This window comes from Elaeis guineensis, chromosome 14, assembly GCF_000442705.2.
Source record: "Elaeis guineensis isolate ETL-2024a chromosome 14, EG11, whole genome shotgun sequence".
Taxonomy (NCBI): Eukaryota; Viridiplantae; Streptophyta; class Magnoliopsida; order Arecales; family Arecaceae; genus Elaeis; species Elaeis guineensis.
This window is the reverse complement of record NC_026006.2, coordinates 33,032,261-33,056,145: the sequence shown is the minus strand read 5'-3', so window position 1 is coordinate 33,056,145 and position 23,885 is coordinate 33,032,261. Positions and strand designations below refer to the sequence as shown.

Genomic DNA, 23,885 nt, shown 5'->3' with positions numbered 1-23,885 from the left:
TAGAAGAACCGACTCTGATACAAACCAACAGAATCGAAGTTGATTAGATCAATTTTGGAGCCCGATGTAAAGGCATCCTTAAATAGATACAGTAGAGTACCGTATCAGCCGAATAGATACTTCAATTTCTAAGTTCGAGATAGGGATTTGATCTTCCATATGGATACTATACATGGATCTAATTTTAAGAAGTGGCTTGGAGCCATTAAATCTGAAATAAAGTCTATGAAGTCGATGATGTATAGACATTCATTGATTCACCTGAAAGGATAAGACCCATAGGGTGTAAGTAGATTTTAAAATGGATAAGAGGTGTAGATGGAAAGGTGTAGACCTATTAATTCTGTCCGGTTGCTAAAGAATTTCATCCAAGTTATAATGTTGACTATGATAAGATGATTTTTTTTGTAGCAATCCTCAAGTCCATTTGGATTGAATCAAGCTTCTCGGAGTTGAAACATATGTTTTAAACATGTGGCTTTGTTGAGAACGAAGCAGAATTATGTATGTATAAATGGACTAATAGTTCTGTAAAAATATTCTTTGTGTTGTTTGGATGAAATTTTTTTAATTGAGAATGACATCCCTACATTACAGAAAATAAAAGCTTGGTTGTCATCTCTGTTCTCCATAAAGGTTTGGAAGGTTATTAGAACCATCCTTAAGTATTTATGAAATACTAAAGATCGATGGCTTGTTTATGGAGAGACTGACTTACAACCTGTGGAATATTGATTTCAGTTTCTAGTCAGATAAAATGACAAAGTTGTGTCAGAATATATTTTTATCCTTGGAGGAGCGACATGCTGGAAAGATTCCATGCAATAGTTAGTAGCTAATTTTATTTGTGATACAGAGTTTTTTGTGGTATTTGATATTGGTAAAGAAGTTGTTTAGTTATGAAAATTTATCAGCGAGTATGAAGTGACACCCTAAATTGATGGCCTAGTCTTTCTGTATTGACAGTAGTACTAGAGCCATAGCTCAAGCTAAAAAATTGATGTTCCATCTAAGAACCAAACACTTTCTGCATTGCAATCAACTTGTTCGATAAGATCGAAATAAAGTCGACCTTAGGAAGATCGACTGAAAGGAGAACTTGACCGACCTATTGAGTAGAGTAATCGGATCTAAAGAGTTTAATGATTTAAAATGAAAGATGGGTATTTGATACCGATCTGATTGGCTTTAGTCCAAGTAGGAGTTGTTGAAAAATGTGTCCTAAAGCCAATCATTTAGGTTGTAGTTGATTGTACTCCATATAAGTATATGAGTTATAAAATGATAAATGTTATCTGAAAGATTCATCATAAGGAATACATCTTCCAAAATAGATCTTATATTTTATGATGAAGTCCTTAGAACTACTACCAAAATGATAAAGGAGGATTTATCATGTGCCTCTTAAATCCTGCTCGTGATCAAATGATACAATTATTACAAGAACGATAATTGTATCGAGTTTTGGTCATTGTATGTCATATTGGTTGGTTGTCCTCTTAATCAAGGCATATGGTGACACAAGTATGGCATATAGATGATTTGTAGGAGTACATGTCACTGAGTGTGATCATTTTTGGGACACTCTGCTGTCAAAGATTGCTCTGATGGGATATAGGTATATGTGTCCCTCTGATCTGAGACTGTCTTGATGACTTGCAAGCAACTCACTATGTTTTGATATCAGACTATCCGAATTTCTAATTCGGTGATGGAAGATTTTTGGGTACAATTAAGTACTTATGAAGTCTGAGTGCGAGTCAAGATGGGATTGATCGTTCCAAGTAAAATTGAAGATAATGCATCACTGTGTTTCAATTCAGTAAAATTTTGATCAAAGTAGTCCTAGTGAGGAGTCAGAATTTTTAAAGTTGAGACACAATGTGGACCACTCTTCCTGGGTTGACAGTTTAATCCTTGTCGTTCTTAAGCATCAAGTGTCAAAGGGATGAATTATATGGTGACTATATCCACATGGATTCTAGAATGTTGCTAGACATACATTCAGTCTATCCAGACATCGAGTCCCATTGCTAAATGGTTATATCGATTAGTACAAAAATTATTCTTGTACTACCGATTTAGATCCGAACCTATAGGATCACACACATAGAAGTACTTGTCTGATCAAGTGGTTGATCGACGATTATGAATCGTTGAAGGGTTTAATTATCAATGAGATTGATGATTAATCCTATACAAAAATTGTAATAAATAATTTACTAATAGTTGATAAATTAAAAAAATAATTAATTAACAATATGATTGTTAATTAGCTCAATTTAATTGAGCAATGGAGATTCGATCAGATCTAATTGAATTGGATTCAATTAGATTGGCTTTGGATTGATTGGATGCATTCCTATTGAATAACAGGGCTTGTTTCAATTGATCTCAGGGATGTAAATCAAATTCTAAATTGAATACGATTCAATTAGTTTTATATAGGCTTGGATTGGATCAAACCCTATTGGATGATAGGCTTGATTGAATCAAGCCCTATTATCAAAAAAAAACTTCCCTGATATCCATTAAGAATCAATCTTTGGATCAATGGGGTTTTCATCTAACAATTCTCAATTGGATTAGAGCCTAATTGGTTTCGTAGCTGGGCTAGGACCTAATTAGTTAGTTTGTTATAATTAAATCCTAAATTGATTAGGATTGGATCCAAGAGTTAGTTAGAGTTGGAACAAGATCTTGAGTCCTATTTGGAATAGGACTTAACCAACTTAAAACCTAAACCCCATATGATATAAACCCTCCATGCCCTACTTTCTCTTAACGTGAGAAATCCCATGCCCTATTAAGATGTGCGCCCCCTCTCTTCTCTTGCATGAAAAAAAGAGGTATCCCTTTTTCTTGTCGCCAAAAAGAGAAAGGAAGGTGAGGGGCATCCAAGAGTTAGACGCCCCACAACCCCATGTGCAAAGCCCCTCTTCTCCTCCCTTCTTGAAAGAATTTTTGAAAGATTTTATTGCTGGTTTTTAAGCATCAAAGAAAGACTTCTCTGCTAGTTTTACAGCAAAAAATTGGAGAAGAAAAGTTCTTCCCAATGAGAGAAAGAGAATGAAGAAGGATCTTCTTTCTTGTGCACAGCCTTGAAGAAGGAGTTCTTCTTTCAGATTTTTTTTTTTATTTTTTTCTAGATTAAAAATCAGATTAGATCTAATTTTTAACGTGAGAATTTAGAGAAGAAATACTAGAAAAAAATTGGTTGGGCGTTTGGGACTTTCTAAAGTTCTAGATCAAGGAAGAAGAAGGATCTTTTTTCTTGTGCACAGCCTTGAAGAAGAAAGAGTTTTTTTTTAATTTTTTTTTAATTTTTTTAGGATAAAAATCAGATTAAATATGATTTTTAATATAAAAATTTAGAGAAGAAATATCAAAAAAATCTGGTTAGGCATTTGGGGCTTCCTAGAGTTCTAGATCAAGAAGAAAAAGGGAGAAGAAGAGAGAAGAACGATTCTTCTCCTGGGTCTCTCTTTTAAATTTTTTTAGGGCACAGGAATTCATATGATTTTCAGTATGAGAAATCAGATTAGATTTGATTTTCATCATAAAAAATTAGAGAAGAAAAGTTCTTCTTAAGGGCATGAAAAGAAGAGAGAAAGGTTCTCTCTCGTACGTGAGAAAATTGAGAAGAAAAGATTTTTCTCTTAATTTCTATTATAGAGATTTGATGTATGGATCCCGAAAAAAAAGAAAATGATCTCCTTATTCTTCATCTTTTTCGTGATTCCTCTTAGATTAGCCAAAGCATGATGTTTTCACGAGCTAGCACTTCCGGAGAGATCGATCAGTACAAGAACTTCGTGTGGATACCTATAAAGGCCGGAGGTGTATGTGGCTGTCAAGCATCATGAAGAATCAACTACCATAGATTTTGGATGCGGTGATCTACTATCTGTGCTCAGGTATGAAGTTTTGATCTCAATTAATATTTAGATGTGATCTAAATATAAATTAGATATGATCTAATTATATAGAGATTTGATCGATACTTGTTAAATTTTAGATTTCAGTTTTGGATACATGCATATTAGTTCATGTCATAGATCCTGTATGGTGATTTTAGATTTGATCTATGCATGCATTGTAGATTAAATTGTTTAATATATGTATGTTCTGCTATAAATTTTTAGAAATATATACCCAAAACCCACCACGCTTCCCTTCACCATTCATGTTAGCAACACTAGCAAATCAAATTTTTCATATGAATGATGTAAATTAGGGAAACATTGGCAAGGCATGCAGAAATTTCAACACAGGCATTTCTATGATGTTCTAGAGGTCCAAAAAATAACTTTATATTACTGACAAAATGCAGACACTGATGATGAGGTGTATTAGGAGGATGAATCATTGGACAATGGTAGAATTATTCAGCTTGACAATGATGAAAAATAACCATTAAATAGAATGAATATTGATCTTTATACTATTGGGGCTAGTAATGTACAAACTAGCAAAGAATGAATCTATGCTGATGATGATTTTATTCATGAAGATAGTGATGAAGAAGATGAAACAATGATACAATATAGTAATATTGATGAGGAGAAGAATTAATGTATTGAGGATGATAGTGATATAGATCCTATGATGTAATTTTTTTTTTCATTTTATATATATTTAGCTGACTTACAAAATTATTTTCTTTCATGACCGCTATGATTTTTTTACTTATAAATTATTGATTGATGATCATTATTATGATCAAATACCTTATATATATGAAAAAAATTTAAATTATTATTTTTATTTTTACTAAATTTTTAATTGGTATTCTTGTATTTCTAATTATTTGTCTTTGTAGCAGGATTCATTAATGGCACTAGGAGGTCATGCTAAGAAGATAGCTGCAAGTCAATTGCTGCTACATCTAATATCATGCCAATAAATACATATAGGTCATCAGGGCCAGAACAAGTCACTCAAGACACATGCACAAATAGCATCGTTAAGATTCCAAGTGTTATAACCTATTCAAGCTACATAATATATCCGATCCGACAAATCCCTCTTATATATCTTATCCGATCCTATCCGTATCTTTATTTGGTCTGATTCAATCTGAGATTGAAAGGAGTAGATATGGATATGAAAATTTTATTTATAGTATAGATATGGATCTAGATCGATCTAATTTATATTTGATCTATTGCCACCTCTGAGCACAGCAACAATTCAATTAGTCTCGTGGAACCTAACAGGTTTATAGCTCTTGCATCTTGTAATATAGTAAATATAAATAAATATATTTTAAATAAATATTTAATACATTACGTTAAAAAAATAATATATTAAAAGATAGATGTGGGTTGTATCTTAAGCACGAAGAAATGATTTTTTTTTTTTTTGCCATCTTGGCCGTTGGATCAATATCCGAACACTTGCAAAGCACGCCGGCCTCCTCCGAGCATCCGTTTGCACAAACCTCAAATCGTAAATTGCGCGATCTAACAGTGCATTCGCTCAAGAAGAGGTTAATTCTTTTTCGTCGCCACCGATACGATCCCCTTCCCATGCCAACGTGCGGAAAGCCCAAACCCTCTCTCCCGAGCTGCTCGCTTTCTCTCCCTCTCCCTCTCCCTCTCCCTCCAGAGATCATGGCGGGAAGAGAGATCCTGATGCTCGATGCCCCGCTGGATCCTTCCCGCGAAGGCTGGACGGCCGGTCCAAAGGCGGACGTTGTCGACGCGCTGCCGTACATCGACGACGACTACGGCGACCCCAGGGTGAAGGCCGAGGTCGACCGCCTTGTCGAGGAGGAGATGCGGCGGAGCGTCAAGAAGCCCACGGATTTCCTCAGAGAGCTCCCTCCCCTGCCCAAATTCAAATTTGAGGTACTCAACGAGTCCTTCCCGGTTGTTTAAAGTTTGGATTTTGATGGAAGCTAGGGTTTTGGTGCCCTACTGTAGTCTCTTCTTAGGGTTTCTGCAAATGTCCAAGAGCTTGTACCTCGTGATTGGAAAAGGGGATGCTTAGATTCCTTTCTTTTTGGTTTCCCTCTTTTGTTTTTATGGATTGTTCCTTGTTATTTTGTATAAAAAACGTTAGGTTTTGAAGTGGTTAGTTCTTTGGATAAATTAAGGTTTTGTGGTGTTTACATTTTGCGATGTGGTATTAGAAACCAAGGAGTTCAAAATTTATAGAATTATTTTTGGGTTAGTATGAATGGAAGATTCATTTATATATGACTGTTTAGTTTTCATAGCTTAATTACATACTTGAATCATCCATGAAACAGTCGGTTTAAAAATTATCGAATTTTATTTAAATAAGGAGAAGGTTATAGCTTATATCTTGATGTTGGAAGAGGAGCATGTTCAGCTGGTAGCTTGGTTATAGCTTATAGCTTATAAGGAGAAGGTTATAGCTTATAGCTTTGTTCAATTTTGTTCCTGGTTGTTTATGTTCTGGGCAAGCTTGGATTTTGATGGAGACAGGGCCTTGGAGCTCTACTGTAGTTTTCTATTAGGATTTTTTTTTTTTTTAATAATGAGGAGCATTTTAAACTATTTTCTTGCATTCTTTTTTTGTTCCTTGCCAGTTTGTGTTGAAAGTTCAGTTCCTGTACAAATTAGCGGTTTATTAAGATGTCTTTTCAAATTCTGTTGTGACGGTGATTGAAATCAAGGGGTTTAAAAGACTATATGGTTGTTTTTGAATTATCATGTATGGAAGATGCTTCTGACTGCACCATTTTTGCATATTAATTGCATTCATGAATAATCTAGAAAATCAAGAGAAGCTTGTTGCGTGGAATGAGAAGAGGATGTTTAGTTTTTTTATTCATCCCATGATTTTGTTTTCTTGGGATTGTCCCTTCATTGTGTGATATTGAATGTAACATTTTGGAGAGGTGATTGCTTGAGTAAATTAGCATTCTATGGTGTTTCTTTTTAGTTTTTTTGAGTTGATGATGGAAGTTAAGGGAGTATGGAGTTGATTTTGGATTATGATGTATGAAAAATGTGGATGGGGCCCTATAATTTGGTCATGCTTCATGTGTGTTACCTGCAGATGTGCCAATATATTTCTTTTCAACTAACTTCCCAACTCATTTATGCAAATCAGATGGTCACTGTCAAACTTATTAGTGCTTGGTCCGCTCTTGAACTTAATTTTTGTGGAAAAAACTTATAGGTGCTTTGGCTTGCAAGGATGGTGTTATGTCTACAAGGCTTTCTGCATTGTATTTTTACCATAATAAATTGCAATAAGGACCAATTATGTAAAGTTTTTGTGTATATGTGCCAACTAACATGCTTATGTAAATTCCTTAATGAAAGTAAGACTCCTCATTACATTAAACAAGACAGGAAATGTTCTACTTTGTGTAACATGCTCTTGCAAAAGTGGATGTAGAAACACTTAGTTTGACAAAATACCGGCGATTAACCTGAAAATGGAATAAATAATTCCTCAAACAGGAGAGAAATTGTAATACTTTATTTTAAAGAAAAAGAACTAATGGCTTGTTAAGTTTTTACTCCATGCTATACTGCTTCAGGATGATAATTTAGATGCCTGACTTATGGTGACTATTTTTTCCTACCAACTAATGTTTCAACTTGCTGGTTTTCAGCATTGATTGAGATGGAGAATCTAGTTCATTTCTTTGAAAATCTTGATGGCATTTCATGGTGGTTTAGCACTTTATGTCTTTGCATATGACATTCTTCAGTGATCCTAATCTGTGAGATTCTTTAATTTTCACTCCTGATGCAGTAAGTTCATTATTTATAAATTTCTTTTTTCTTTTTCCTTTTTTTTTTTTTTTTTTTCAATGAGTCTCTTTGGAAAGGACTAGTCATATGAGGATCCTTAAATTGTCTTAGGTGGAATTCTTTTTCCTGTTTTCCCATTATGTATAAACTCTTAGTTGTCTAATTTGGAGAAGGAAGGTTGTTTTCTTTTTGCATTTTTATTTCTAAAGCTATAAATGACATACCATATGTCTGGGTGATGGCCAGATCCCTTTGTAAAAAAGAAGCTTTGGGATAAATTTTGGACATTTTCCTTATCTTCTCCTATAGTAATGGCTCCAAGATTTATGAAGATGACCTCCTTGACTTTTTCTGCTAATTTTCAAACTTTCTTATGCCAATGTGGACATTGCTGTAATTATATTTATGTATATATGTTTGTGTGCATGCTTGGCTCACATTTATGTGCATATAAAATGCAAGTTTCCTAGAAGTTATTCGTCTTAGTTCGTATAATCCTCCAAGAGAGACTTGAATCCAAAACCCAAACTTCAAAACCACCAATTTACCTTTAGGATTTTTGTCTTTTTGACCATTATAGTTCCATCTTAGCAAACTTAAATTTCAGACCTACTGGAAATTCCAGCAACTTTGAAATTTCTTCAGTCTGTGAGATCTCACTAAAATCTAATTCAGAACTATATCATGAGCACTTATTGGCTCTATGCATATCCTGGCTAGGAATTCCAAACTGCTGTATTTTTCAGCTTTACCTGTTCTGTTGCTCCATTGAGCACTAGAGCTTCTATCCTATTCTTGTTGCATCATACTGGTTTCCTGAAAAAATAAACTAACTTGGATGTTGATACATGTAAGGTGGTTAACTTATTGAATATATATGATCAGATAATTAGATTTAGAACTTCTGATTGAGATTGACTATACATTCAACTTTATGCATCAAAATGTTTTGCCAACTTTAGAATTTATCATTCTAAGTTACTTTCAAAGAAGTTTGGTTATCCTTTGTTGTTTCAGTTGGTCAGAGGCATCCAATATGTTTCTGAATCACATTTATATTTGGATTTTTTGACATCGTTTCAAGGTAAGTGTGAAGGTTGCTCTCTATTTTTCGATATACCAATATGTATGCGCGCGCACACACATACACACTACACATATGCAGCAGTCGCCTACATCTTCATACACTTGGATCCATGCATACATTTGCACACATATATCTGCATGTAGGGTGAGCCAGAATTTCTTTTTGGGCCATCAATAATATCAAACATGAAAAAAAAAAGAACTATACAGTATGAATTAACATCAGGAAATATCAACTATATTTTGTAACATCTGACTGATAGTAGTTTCCACTTTCATAGTTTTCTTTGAAGTATAACCTGTAGATGAATATTTTCAAGGAACCTAACATGAATAGCAGGACATTAACAATTACTAGAACCATGGAAATGCAATTTGTTTTTGAGAGTAAAGAAAATTATCTTCTAACTCCACAACATAACGCAAATAAATGAATATTTAATATGTTAAAAGAGAAAGGGAAGGAATACAAGAGTTACCTTTGTATCATCGCAATGAAAGAAAATTTTAGGTGCTTGAGAGATAGAGAAGAGGCCGGTTCTTTATTAGTGTGCCTAAGAGCAGTTGATGGATCGCTGTGATTCTATGTTTAGAATCTATTTGATAAATATGTTCTCCTGTTTGTATTTCTTTTCCTAAACATTCGATAAGAAAGTGATCATGGAAGGGTGTATGTACTACAATATTGTTAACAAAAGAGATGTGCTATTTGTGGGAAGTATTAGCATTAACAAATGTTGGTCGAGTAGTGGAGAGCGGCAATTTTTGGATTTAAATTAAGATCGGTGGGAGAAACTGAGATTTCTCTTACATTATTTGGACTAGATTAGAATGGCAGCCACAAGTTTGGGATAAAGGCATTGTATAAACTATAAAGTCTGTGGCCATGTTTTATTTTGGGGTGGGGGCAGGGTCGGGGTTTGATTCTACTAGAGAAACATCAAGGAAGCCAATGTGTAATAGGTTTCTCATATTTGGGGGCCCACCACCTAGCAACAATCCCCAACCCTGCTGCAACACCCCCCCCCCCCCCAAAAAAAAAAAAAGAAAACTCACACCCAAGGCACTCACACACACAAAAAAAGCCCTGAAAATGTGCTCACACACAATGGAAAATGTCTTTTATATGAACGTGACATAAGCAACTTAGACTGTGTTATGACTTCCAAATTAATAATCAACACTGTCCATCATGATCTAAAATAGCCTGTGTGTCTATAAACTAAATTTCAAATGTTAAGAGGCTGTTGCTTATGGATCAAACGATCATTGAATGAACGATTTTCAATAATAGAACAAAACAGTTTTTCAGATCTATTTTTGTAAACTATGTAAACCATGGGAATTTGAGTTCATACTTATTTTAAGATGACACTGTTATTTATGTATCAACAATCATTAAATGAACGATTTTCAATAATGGAACAAAATGGTTTTTCAGATCCTTTTTCATAAACAATGTAAACCATGTGAGTTTGAGTTCATACTTATTTTGATGCCCAACGTAGGTTTTGGGCCTTCTGGCACTGGATACAAATATATTAGTTATGTTGTCAGAGCACTAAAGGCTTCCCCATATGCACGCACGTAAGTATGCATGCATGCATGCATGTTTATAACTTTTTAACTTATACTTCAATGCCTAAAATGTTTCATACACGTATATGTTTGGATCATAAATCTAAATCATCCATTTATTGTGCCTTCATCCTTCATCCATGTATTCTGCATTGACAATTAAGCAATTACCTTATGAAGTTCTTCTTTTCCCTGAAACTCTGGCAATTTTATGCCTTTTCTGATTACCTGGTTGGTTATGCATATTGATTAAATGCTTCTAATAAATCTACATGGATTATAATATTTCTATTTCTGGTATTTATTTCTTAGGATCACCCTATGCTTGCTAGAGAGTATGAACGTGTTAGAGCTGGCAAGCCTCCTGCAACTTTGGAGATGTCACGTTATGGATTAGAACCTCCCCCACTAAATAAGCGTAATGATGTTGCTGCATGGAGGCTAGCTTTACGAAATGCTCAGAGCTTGTTACAACATCAAATAGTAAGGTAATCAGTGATTATGTAATGCAATTTCTTGGTCACTCTATCTGTTCAGGCTTATGCTAGGCATCTATTGTTAAAAAGCAATAATGTTATATCACTGCTTTGCTAGTTTATATATGCTGGGTGGAATATGGATTTGTCAGATTCAGAATCAAACGCTCTTCTTGGGTGAAGGCATGATGTGTTTTCTGTAAGGCTGATATATTTTTAATCACAAAAAATCTTTAAGACAAAATCAGTGTTCAATATGGTGACACCATCAGCTACTTATGAAATAACACTATAAACATTGTCATCATTATATTTGTATAAATTAGAGTCTATTCAGATTCATACACATGATCATGTAGCAGCAGGTATATTGTTCTATTGTGCCAGTATCAACTATTAGAAACTTCACTCATGTATAGTTCTTGTATTGCATGACTTTTCACCAAACTGCCTTAACTTACTGGATGGTTCTATCAAACATGTCTCTCCAGTATTTCCTTAAACTGTATGTTCTACTGATTTGATCTTTTGCAAATTCACTCTGCGATTTTTATCCATACCATCTTCTAAATCCTCTGAAAGAATAATGCTCTACAAGCCAATCGCATGAATGATACGCTGGGGTATTTTTTGTATTTTATCTTTCAAACTCATGTATTTAACATTAATTATTAATAAAATTAGACGTTTTGTTTTATTATATATTGCATTTTAATACTTGTTTAAGATTATAATGAACCTCATAGATTAGGACAATAGTTTAGGATCATGATGAGATCATGCTAGTGAGATCTAAATCCTTGATAGCCCTAATCTAAAATATTTTCAGTCGTCAGATCATTGAGTCGGAGATCAATGATATCGGTATGACTGGCACATTCTATGTACGCTCGATGGAGAGGGTGGTTGATGTCACAATCACTTGTGCAGTGATATTAATACGAGGACGTGAGTGTTCATTAGAGAATGAGTTCACTGAATTGACCAAACGAGAGAACATCTGATGGAGCCTTATATACATGTCAGTTGATTGTTCTCTAGTGGAAGTTGTGCAAGTGATCTTTAGATCTGAGATCATTATGATATCCTGTGTATATGAATCTATGTTTTGGTTCATTCCCTAACTTGACTTTCTGAGCTTTGTGTGGGGTGTTTTGGATATGATGAAGTATGCGTGAAGGTTGTGAGTGGTCAATAAAGAATCGATCACTCTTTACAAGGGGAGAGAATATTTTATGTGATCTCATAGGTTGATGATTCAAGAAGTCTTTAGTCAAAGCAGGATGATAATTAGAAAGAGTTTTTAATATATCATCAACTGAATCATCATCTTTTGATCGAAATACATATAGATAAGTGTTTGGACTTGACATGATTCCGTGTCCATAACTCATCTAGGATGTTGTATGATCGAAGGACTGAATTGTACAGTGATTTGCTAGTGAAGGATTGGTATTTCCGTCAAATTTCATGTCTTCCAAGTAGTCATGACATGTTGTTAGACATCAATCTTGATTTGTGGACTCGCAAGAATTAAAAGAGTTTAATTCAAAAATTAATTAGAAAGTATTTTGATTAATTGATGCATTTGAGCTGACCTAATCTAATCGGATTGGTTTAGGTTATGAGCTTGAGTCCACTGCTGGTTAGATATGGAACCCAATGGATCTCACACTTTGGGATTTGATCATGGTCTGATCTAATTGGATTTATTGTAAATCCTATGGATTTAATTAACTTGCTAGCACATGGATTAACCCAAGTTCTCAATTAGGTTTAGTTCTAATGTGCTTGACCTAACCTTAAGTTTGATGTTTTGACCTAATAGGATTAGGTTCAAACCTAGTGTTTCCTACATTAGCTAACTTCTTCATTTGAAAGTGTTTCATCTGATCTTAAATTCCTCCATGCCACCTCGCACTATTCCTCTTAACTTCTCCCTGCCATTTATTTTTCCACGCCTCATATGATGGTGCCTTGACTTCTTAACGCTGAAGGGGGCGCTGCATCTAGTTTTGGCGTGCCATTTGCTGGGTGTTAGGCGTGGGTTCTTAAGAGGAAAGGGAGGAAAAAAAAAAGGCAAGGAAAAGTGAGGAAAAAATAGAAATAAAACAAGAGAGAAAAAAGAAAAGGCAAGTATTGCTAATCCTAGGGTTCATATTATCCAAAGTTGGATTTCTGAATCAGATCTGGGTGGTGAGATCTTTTGAGAAAAAGTTTTAGGTGTGGCCCTGGAGGTTTGAAGGCTTTCAGATGGTGGTGCAATTTCATCATTGAGAAGAAAATCGACAGTGAACTTGTGAAGAAGGCTGCAGCACTATATCGAGTTGGGAAGGATCTCGATCAATCTTGTGTGGATCACCGTTGGAGGATATTTACTTTGGTATCTTATGAAGATCATCTTATCACCTGATCATTGTCTTCAGGAAGGTATAATTTCTACTTTATTTGCATGCTTGATTTGTTTGATTGAAATCTACAAGATAGTCCTAGGGTTTGTGTTCTAGTTAGCTTGTTTTCAGTGTTAAAACTTTCTTACAAAAATTTTGAAAACCATATTCTGTTGCGCAACTGGAATCCAACGGTGGTATCAGAGTCATCTTTGATGGATTCAATCAAACAACATGCTATGATTGTAATATAGATTAGATCTGATTCATTTGATGCCATATTGTTTAATCGATTACTTGTATCGATTTTTAAATTAAAATTGTTTTGACCATAATCGTAGTTAGACTTTAAATTTCAGTTGATAAATTTAAAATTTATGATAATTTGAAATTTTTATGATTCATGGTAGATTGATGTTTTAATCGATTTAATTAGGGTGCATTGGACTTAGGTCAATTATTGACTTGGTCAAGTCTAATTGGATTAGGGTTTGAATTAGTTGTAATCTCAATTGGATTATGATTCAAAATATTGGTCTAAGTCAAATTTGATATGTGAATTCGATCAAGGGTTGAGTCCTAATTATAGTTAGATGAAATTAGCTCAAGAGTTGGACCAAAATCATAAATACACCCTATATGATCCTAGTGATCATGATTTTGGCATCGGTTTTGAATGATATTACAATTTGAATAACATGTTTTAAATGCTTAATTCATGTGATATGCATATTTCATGTGATGTTAAAGTTAGGATGTGCCTGAGACCCAAAAGTCCCACAGTTAAAATTATATTAAGTTATGATAGCGAAGTGTTGAGAACACTGCCTATGCCTTCCTTCATACTTAGTCAATAGTGTATGTCAAAAATCCATAGTGAGTTTGTTGTGCTATCCATAAGACTTGCTATAGAAATTGATATGATGTTGACCAAGTACATAAATGATGTTTATGGCGTATTCGAATAGTGTTGCCTTGTTGTGCTATTTACAAAGGCAGCATTGTTTAAATAAGACCATATAGGAATGAAGTGTCAAACTTAACTAAAACACTATAGTTTGTTATGCTATCCATAAGACTATGGTGTTTTAGAGGTAAAAGAGATGTCGAGAATTATATAAGATGCAATTGATAAGAGTTACCTACTCTTGAACCCATGAATGTTTGTTGTGCTATCCACAAGATATTTATGAGAAATTGGGATTTCAACCCCACTTAGAAACAAGATAAAGTTTCTCGTTTTCATACTTGAGGGCTATGAAATTCGTTAAATAAGTGGGAGACACAACTAGACAAAAGATCTAATTTAGTTGTGCATGTCATCATGAGTTGTTTGCTTATATTTTTGTTCTTATATTTGTAGATTAACTACTTAATGACATCCTCACTTTCACTGCGTGGCATTCTTGATGCCAATAAGTTGATTGGACCCAATTATGTAGATTAGTTGAGGAACCTGAGAATTATTCTCACTCAAGAGAAAGTCTCTTATGTTTTGGATACACTTGCTCCCGATTCGATCGGAGAAAATGCTACTGAGGAGGCGAGGAGGATAGGGCTATATACAAGATGTGGCATGATGACAGTGTGACTGTCAAATACATCGTGTTAGCCTCTATGAACAATGAGCTTCAGAGGCAACATGAAGGCATAGATGTTCATTCCATACTCCTTAATTTAAAAGAGTTATGTAGAGAACAAAGTCGAACTGCTAGATACGAGATATCTAAGCAATTATTCTGCTTTGGCACATCTGTACTGACCCATGTCCTTAAGATGATTGATCTTATCACTCGTCTAGGACAATTGGATTTTGCTGTGGATGGTGAGTTGAGTCAGGATTTGATTTTGCAGTCATTTCTGAATCTTTCTCATAGTTTGTCATAAACTATCATATGAACAAACTGAACACAAGCCTATCCGGGCTGCTCAATATGTTGAAGATAGCTGAAAGCCATTTTAAGGGTGAAAAGGCACCTGTTCTTTTGGTAGATAAGATCTCCAATAAGAAGATAGAAAAAAAAGGTTCTAATAAAAAGAAAAAGATGAAACCTAAGGCTAGCATCTCAAAGAAGAAGACGAAGAGTGTCTCCGCCAAAGGTACTTGTTTTCACTGTGGAAATGATGGGTACTGGAAGAGGAATTGCAAGCACTACTTTGCAAGTTTGAAGCAAAAAGAAGCAAGCGTTGCTAAAGGTTTGTATATGATACAAACAAATTTATCATTAAGTACTTCAACTTCAGATTTTTGGGTATTAGATACCGCTTGTGGTTCGCATCTATGCAAATCATTGCAGGGTCTGCAGGGAATAAGGAAACTGAATGAAGGTGACTTCGTGCTGTTCGGTGCTAGTGGAGAGTTTATCAAGGCCGAAGCTGTAGGAACTATGCTGTTGAAGTTGCCTTCGGGCAAAGTTTTGGAATTAAAAGATTGTTATTACATGCTTAATTTAGTTAAAAATATTATTTCAGTTCTTTTGTTACTTGAACATGATTTTGAAATAAAAAGGAAAGAACAATGGTTGCTTTATTTATTGTACTAACAAATTTTATGACAATGCTTGTATTATTAATGGTCTATTATTTCTATCACTTAATGATAATATTCTTCATGTTGATCAAATGAAGAAAAAAAAGAGAGGATGTGAATGTCACATATCTCTGGCACTACCGACTTGGTCATATTAATGAGTCAAGGATTAACAAGTTATACAAAGAAAATTTTTTTGATTCTTATGATTTTAAATCGTATGGAACTTATGAATCTTGTCTTATGGGTAAGATGATCAAGATTCCATTTGCTGGACATGGAGAAAGGGTGAGTGACTTATTGGGCCTAATACATATGGATGTTTGTGGCCCAATGTCAACTCAGGCCAGAGGTTGTTACTTTTATTTCATCACATTTACTGATGGCTTTTCAAGGTTTGGATATGTGTATTTAATGAAATACAAATCTGAAGTCTTTGATAAGTTTGAGTACCAAAGAATGGTTGAGAAATAAACTGATAAGAGTATTAAAGCTCTTCGATCTGATCGAGGAGGAGAATACTTAACTAGTGAGTTTCTTGATCATCTTAAAGATAATGGAATTCTTTCTGAATGGATTCTTTCTTATACTCTATAATTAAATGGTATTGCGGAAAGAAAGAATCGCACCTTATTAGATATGGTGCAGTCCATGATGTGCTTCACTATCTTTCAATCTCCTTCTGGGGATATGCTCTTGAGACTGCAGCGTACATTTTGAATAAAGTATTGAGTAAATTTATTACTAGCACTCCATATGAGATATGGAAAGGTAAGAGGCCTAGCTTTAAACATCTAAAAATATGGGGTTGCTCTGCTTATGTCAAGAATATTGAAGGAAATAAGCTTAGTTCTAGATCAGATAAGTACAGATTTGTAGGTTATCCTAAGGAAAGTATAGGATATTACTTCTACCATCCTATTTAACAAAAGGTGTTTGTTAGTAGGCATGCCATCTTCTTAGAAAAAGAGTTTATCTAAGAAGGGGGCAGTGGGAGGACAGTTGAACTTGAGGTTTTCAACCCCATTTAGAAACAAGATAAAGTTTTTCGTTTTTATATTTGAGGACTATGAAATTCGTTAAAAAGTGGGAGACAACTAGACAAAAGATCTAATTTAGTTGTGCATGTCATCATGAGTTATTCGCTTATATTTTTGTTCTTATATTTGTAAATTAACTACTTAATGGCATCCTTACTTTCATTGCGTGGCATTCTTGATGCCAACAAGTTGATCAGACCCAATTATGTGGATTGGTTGAAGAACCTGAGAATTGTTCTCACTCAGGAGAAAATCTCCTACGTTTTGGATACATCTGCTCCCGATTCGATTGGAGAAGATGCTATTGAGGAGGCGACGAAGATAGGGCCATATACAAGATGTGGCATGATAACAGTATGACTGTCAAATGCATCGTGTTAGCCTCTATGAGCAATGAGCTTCAGAGGCAACATGAAGGCATGGATGTTCATTTCATACTCCTTAATTTAAAAGGGTTATATGGAGAACAAAGTCGAACTGCTAGATATGAGATATCTAAGCAATTATTCTACTCTGGCACATCTGTACAGACCCATATCTTTAAGTTGATTGATCTGACACTCGTCTAGGATAACTGGGTTTTGCTATGGATGGTGAGTTGAGTCAGGATTTGATCCTGCAGTCATTCCCTGAATCTTTCTCACAGTTTGTCATAAACTATCATATGAACAAACTGAACACAAGTCTATCTGAGCTACTCAATATGTTGAAGACAGCTGAAAGCCATTTTAAGGGTGAAAAGGCACCTATTCTGATAGATAAGATCTCTAAGAAGAAGATAGAAAAAAAGGGTTCTAATAAAAAGAAAAAGACGAATCCTATGGTAAGCATCTCCAAGAAGAAGGTGAAGAATGTCTTCGCTAAAGGTACCTATTTCCACTTTGGAAAGGATGGGTACTGGAAGAGGAACTGCAAGCACTACTTTGCAAGTTTGAAGCAAAAAGAAGCAAGCGTTGCTAAATGTTTGTATATGATACCAACAAATTTATTATTAAGTACTTCAACTTCAGATTCTTGGATATTAGATACCGCCTGTGGTTTACACCTATGCAAATCATTGCAGGATCTGCAGGAAATAAGAAAACTGAATGAAGGTGACTTCTTGCTGTTCGGTGCTAGTGGAGAGTCCATCAAGGCCGAAGCCGTAGGAACCATGCTGTTGAAGTTGCCTTCGGGCAAAGTTTTGGAATTAAAAGATTGTTATTACATGCTTAATTTTGTTAAAAATATTATTTCAGTTCCTTTGTTACTTGAACATGGTTTTGAAATAAAAGGAAAAGACAATGGTTGCTCTATTTATTATTCTAACGAATTTTATGGCAATGCTTGTATTATTAATAGTTTTTTATTTCTATCACTTAATGATAATATTCTTCATGTTGGTCAAATAAAAAAAAGAAAAGAAAAGATGTGAATATCACATATCTCTGGCACCGCCAACTTGATCATATTAATGAGTCAAGGATTAACAAGTTATACAAAGAAAAATTTTTTGATTCTTATGATTTTAATTCATATGGAACTTGTGAATCTTGTCTTATGGTAAGATGATCAAGACTTCATTTACTGGACATGGCGAAAGGATGAGTGACTTATTGGGATTAGTACATATGGATGTTTGTGGCCCAATATTAACTCAGGCTAGAGGTTGTTACTCTTACTTCATCACATTTACTGATGATTTTTCAAGGTTTGGATATGTATATTTAATGAAATACAAATCCGAAGTCTTTGATAAGTTTGAGTACCAAAGAATGGTTGAGAAATAAACTGGTAAGAGTATTAAAGCTCTTCGATCTGATCGAGGAGGAGAATACTTAACTAGTGAGTTTTTTGATCATCTTAAAGATAATGGAATTCTTTCTGAATGGATTCCTTCTTATACTCCATAATTAAATGGTATTGCGGAAAGAAGAAATTACATCTTATTAGATATGGTGCGGTCTATGATGTGTTTCACTGATCTTCCAATCTCCTTCTGGGGATATGCTCTTGAGACTGCAGCGTACATTTTGAACAAAATATCGAGTAAATTTGTTACTAGCATTCTATATGAGATATGGAAAAGTAAGAGGTCTAGTTTTAAACATCTGAAAATATGGGGCTGCTCTACTTATGTCAAGAATATTGAAAGACATAAGCTTAGTGCTAGATCAGATAAGTATAGGTTTATAGGTTATCCTAAGAAAAATATAGGATATTACTTCTACCATCCTACTTAACAAAAGGTGCTTGTTAGTAGGCATGCCATTTTCTTAGAAAAAAAGTTTATCCAAGAAGGGGTAGTGGGAGGACAGTTGAACTTGAGAATTTCAATCCCATTTAGAAATAAGATAAAGTTTCTCGTTTTCATACTTGAGGGCTATGAAATTCGTTAAATAAGTGGGAGACAACTAGACAAAAGATCTAATTTAGTTGTTCATCATGAGTTATTCGTTTATATTTTTGTTCTTATATTTGTAGATTAACTACTTAATGGCATTCTCACTTTCACTGCGTGGCATTCTTGATGCCAACAAGTTGATCGGACTCAATTATGTGGATTGATTGAGGAATCTGAGAATTGTTCTCGCTCAGGAGAAAGTCTCCTACGTTCTGGATATACCTGCTCTCGATTCGATCGGAGAAGATGCTACCGAGGCAAGGATAGGGCCATGTACAAGATGTGGCATGATGACAGTGTGACTGTCAAATGTATCGTGTTAGTCTTTATGAGTAATGAGCTTCAGAGGCAATACGAATGCCTGGATGTTCATTCCATACTTCTTAATTTAAAAGAGTTATATGGAGAACAAAATCGAACTGCTAGATATAAGATATCTAAGCAATTATTCCGCTCTGGCACATCTGTACAGACCCATGTCCTTAAGATGATTGATCTGATCATTCGTCTAGGACAATTGGATTTTGCTATGGATGATGAGTTGAGTCAGGATTTGATCCTGCCGTCATTTCCTGAATCTTTCTTTCAGTTTGTCATAAACTATCATATGAACAAACTGAACACAAGCCTATTTGAGCTGCTCAATATGTTGAAGACAGTTGAAAGCCATTTTAAGGGTGAAAAGGCACATGTTCTTCTGGTAGATAAGATCTCCAAGAAGAAAATAGAAAAAAGGGTTCTAATAAAAAGAAAGACGAATCCTAAGGTTAGCATCTTAAAGAAGAAGGTGAAGAGTGTCTCCACTAAAGGTATCTGTTTCCACTGTGGAAAGGATAGGTACTAGAAGAGGAACTGCAAGCACTACTTTGCAAGTTTGAAGCAAAAGGAAGCAAGCGTTGCTAAAGGTTTGTATATGCTACAAACAAATTTATCATTAAGTACTTCAACTTTAGATTCTTGGGTATTAGATACCATCTGTGGTTCACACCTATGCAAATCATTGCATGGTCTGTAGAGAACAAGAAAACTGAATGAAGGTGACTTCGTGTTGTTCGGTGCTAGTGGAGAGTCCATCAAGGCCGAAGTCGTAGGAATCATGCTATTGAAGTTATCTTCAGACAAAGTTTTAGAATCAAAAGATTGTTATTACATGCTTAATTTAGTTAAAAATATTATTTCAGTTCTTTTATTACTTGAACATGGTTTTGAAATAAAAGAAAATGACAATGGATGCTCTCTTTATTATTCTAACGAATTTTATGGCAATGCTTGTATTATTAATGGTCTTTTATTTCTATCACTTAATGATAATATTCTTCATGTTGATCAAATGAAGAAAAGAAAGAGAGAAGATGTGAATGTCACATATCTCTGATACTGTCGACTTGGTCATATTAATGAGTCAATGATTAACAAGTTATACAAAGAAATTTTTTTTGATTCTTATGATTTTAAATCATATGAAACTTGTGAATCTTATCTTATGGGTAAGATGATCAAGACTCCATTTACTGGACATGAAGAAAGGGCGAGTGACTTATTGGGCCTAGTACATATGGATGTTTGTGGCCCAATGTCAACTTAGGCCAGAGGTCGTTACTCTTACTTCATCACATTTATTGATGATTTTTCAAGATTTGATATGTGTATTTAATAAAATACAAGTCTGAAGTTTTTGATAAGTTTGAGTATCAAAGAATGGTTGAGAAACAAGCTGACAAGAGTATTAAAGCTCTTCGATCTGATCGAGGAGGAGAATACTTAATTAGTGAGTTTCTTGATCATCTTAAAGATAATGGAATTCTCTTTGAATGGATTTCTCCTTATACTTCACAATTAAATGGTATTGCAGAAAGAAGAAATCACACCTTATTAGATATGGTGCGGTCCATGATGTGCTTCACTGATCTTCCAATCTCCTTCAAGGGATATGCTTTGGAGACTGCAGCGTACATTTGGAACAAAGTATCGAGTAAATTTGTTACTAGCACTTCATATGAGATATGAAAAGGTAAGAGGCCTAGCTTTAAACATCTAAAAATATGAGACTGTCCTGCTTATATCAAGAATATTGAAGGACATAAGCTTAGTGCTAGATCAGATAAGTGCAGGTTTGTAGGTTATCTTAAGGAGAGTGTAGGATCCTACTTTTGTCACCCTACTTAACAAAAGGTGTTTGTTAGTAGACATGCCATCTTCTTAGAAAAAGAGTATTCAAGAAGGAGGTAGTGGAAGGACAGTTGAACTTAAGAAAGTTTAAGATGTACAATCTAACCAGAAGTGACAAGTGGATAATCTACAAGTTGATCCTCAATTTGAAGTGCCCATTAATGAGGCACAATCACTGCACACACCTTTTCGAAGGTCAGAGTGCAGAATGTACCACTTAGGTATGGTTTTGTCATTAAGAATGACAACACACCACACATCATTGAGAATGATGATTTCACGATCTATTCGGAAGCTATCATGAGTAGTGACTGGCAAATCGCTTCAGGCCATAAAATTTGAAATGACCTCCATGTATGCCAAGTAAGTTTGGATTTTGGTTAATACATCTGAGGATGTGACCTCAATAGGCTGCAAATGGGTCTTCAAGAAGAAGATTGGAGCAGATGGCCAGGTAGAGATCTATAAGGCTAGATTAGTAACAAAAGGTTTTAGACAAAGACAATGTGTTGATTATGAAGAAATCTTTTCGTCCATTGCCATACTTAAGTCTATTCAGATTATGCTTGCTATAGCTGCATATTATGATGATGAGATTTGACAGATGGATGTCAAGACTATTTTTCTTAATGAAAATCTTGAGGAAAAAGTCTATATGACTCAGTCGGAGAGATTTGTCTCCAATGGGAGGGCAAATCAAGTATGCAAGCTGAAGAAATCTATTTATGAATTAAAGTAGACATTGAGGAGTTGAAATATTCATTTTGATGAGACAGTCAAATCGTTTGATTTTATCAAAAATATAGATGAACCATGTGTGTATATGAAGACTAGTGAGAGTGCTATTGTCTTCTTGATTTTGTATGTAGATGACATACTACTCATTGGAAATGATATACCTATGTTGCAATCGGTCAAAATTTAGCTATCACAAAAACTTTTTATAAAAGATTTGGATGAAGTATCCTATATACTTGGTATAAAAATCTATAGAGATAGATCTAAAAGGATGCTAGGCTTGTCCCAGTCTAGGTACATATATCTAGTGTTGAAGAGGTTCAACATGGATGGGAGTAAAAGAGGTTACTTACCCATGAGTCATGGTATATATCTCTCTAAGAAGATGTCTCTTAAGACACTTGAAGAGAGAAAGAGAATGAGTTTTCTTTCTTTTGCTTCGGCTGTAGGATCGATAATGTATGCTATGCTATGTACTCGACTTGATGTCGCTTATGTCTTAGGCATTATAAACAGATTTCAGGCAGATCTAGGAGAGGATCATTGGAAAGCTATAAAAAATATTCTCAAGTACTTAAGGACTAGAGATGCTTTTCTCATTTATGGTGGATCTGATATGAAACTAAACTATAGATTTTAATTTTCAATCTGATCCAGATAATAGCAAATCCATATTAGGATATGTATTTACTCTATATGATGGTGCAGTGAGTTGGAAGAGTTCTAAGCAGCAGACTGTAGCTAACTCAGTCACTGAGGTAGAGTACATTACTGCTAGTGAGGCTGCTGAGGAAGCTGTTTGGACGAAAGAGTTCATCACAGAGTTGGGTGTGGTTCCAGAAGGAACCAAGATCTCGTCAAAAACTCAAAGCACATCCTAAGGCACTTTCACCACATTTGTGATGTGATCATAGAATGAGTTGATATCAAAAACAATATAGCAGACTTATTCACTAAGGCTATGCTACTGCAGCAGTTTGATTGTTACCTAGATTGCATGGACATTAAGTATAGGGGCGATTGATTTTAGTGCAAGTGAAAGATTGAAAGAATAATACTCTACAAGTCAATCGTATGAGTGATGCGATGGGGTGTTTTTTGTATTTTATCTTTCAAACTCATGTATTTGACATTAATTATTAATAAAATTAGATATTTTATTTCACTATATGTTGCATTTTAATACTTGTTTAAGATTATAATGAATCCTATAAATTAGGGTAATGGTTTAGGGCCATGATGAGATCATGCTAGTGAGACTTAAATCTTTGATAGCCCTAATCTAAAATATTTTCAGTCTTCGGATTATTGAGTCGGGGATTAATGATACCGGTATGACTGGCCCATCCTATATACGCTCAACGGAGAGGGTGGTTAATGTCACAATCACTTATGCGGTGATATTAATACGAGGATGTGGATGCTCATTAGAGAATGAGTTTACTAAATTGATCAAACGAGAGAACATTTGATGGAGCCTTATATGCATGTCAGCTGATTGTTCTCTAGTGGGAGTTGTGCAAGTGATCTTTAGACCTGAGATCACCATGGTGTCTTGTGTATATGAATCTATGCTTTGGTTCATTCCCTAACTTGACTCTCTGAGCCTTGTGTGGGGTGTTCTGGATATGGTAAAATATGCATGAAGATTGTGAGTGGTCAACAAGGAATCGATCACTCCTTATAAGGGGAGAGAACATCCTATGTGATCTCATAGATTGATGATTCAAAAAGTCTTTGGCTCAAGCAGAATGAT

General features: G+C 34.8%; 1 protein-coding gene across 1 annotated transcript in view; it reads left to right on the top strand.

Moving 5' to 3' along the window:
• The first annotated feature begins 5,493 nt into the window (after positions 1-5,493).
• Positions 5,494-23,885, top strand: part of LOC105061343 (pre-mRNA-splicing factor SPF27 homolog) — a 31,662-nt gene continuing 13,270 nt past the window's right edge. Inside the window, exons 1-2 of the mRNA XM_010945355.4 lie at positions 5,494-5,852; positions 10,716-10,891. Coding sequence (XP_010943657.1) covers positions 5,532-5,852; positions 10,716-10,891 — 497 coding nt within the window. The 5' untranslated portion in view covers positions 5,494-5,531. The remainder of the gene's footprint in view (positions 5,853-10,715; positions 10,892-23,885) is intronic.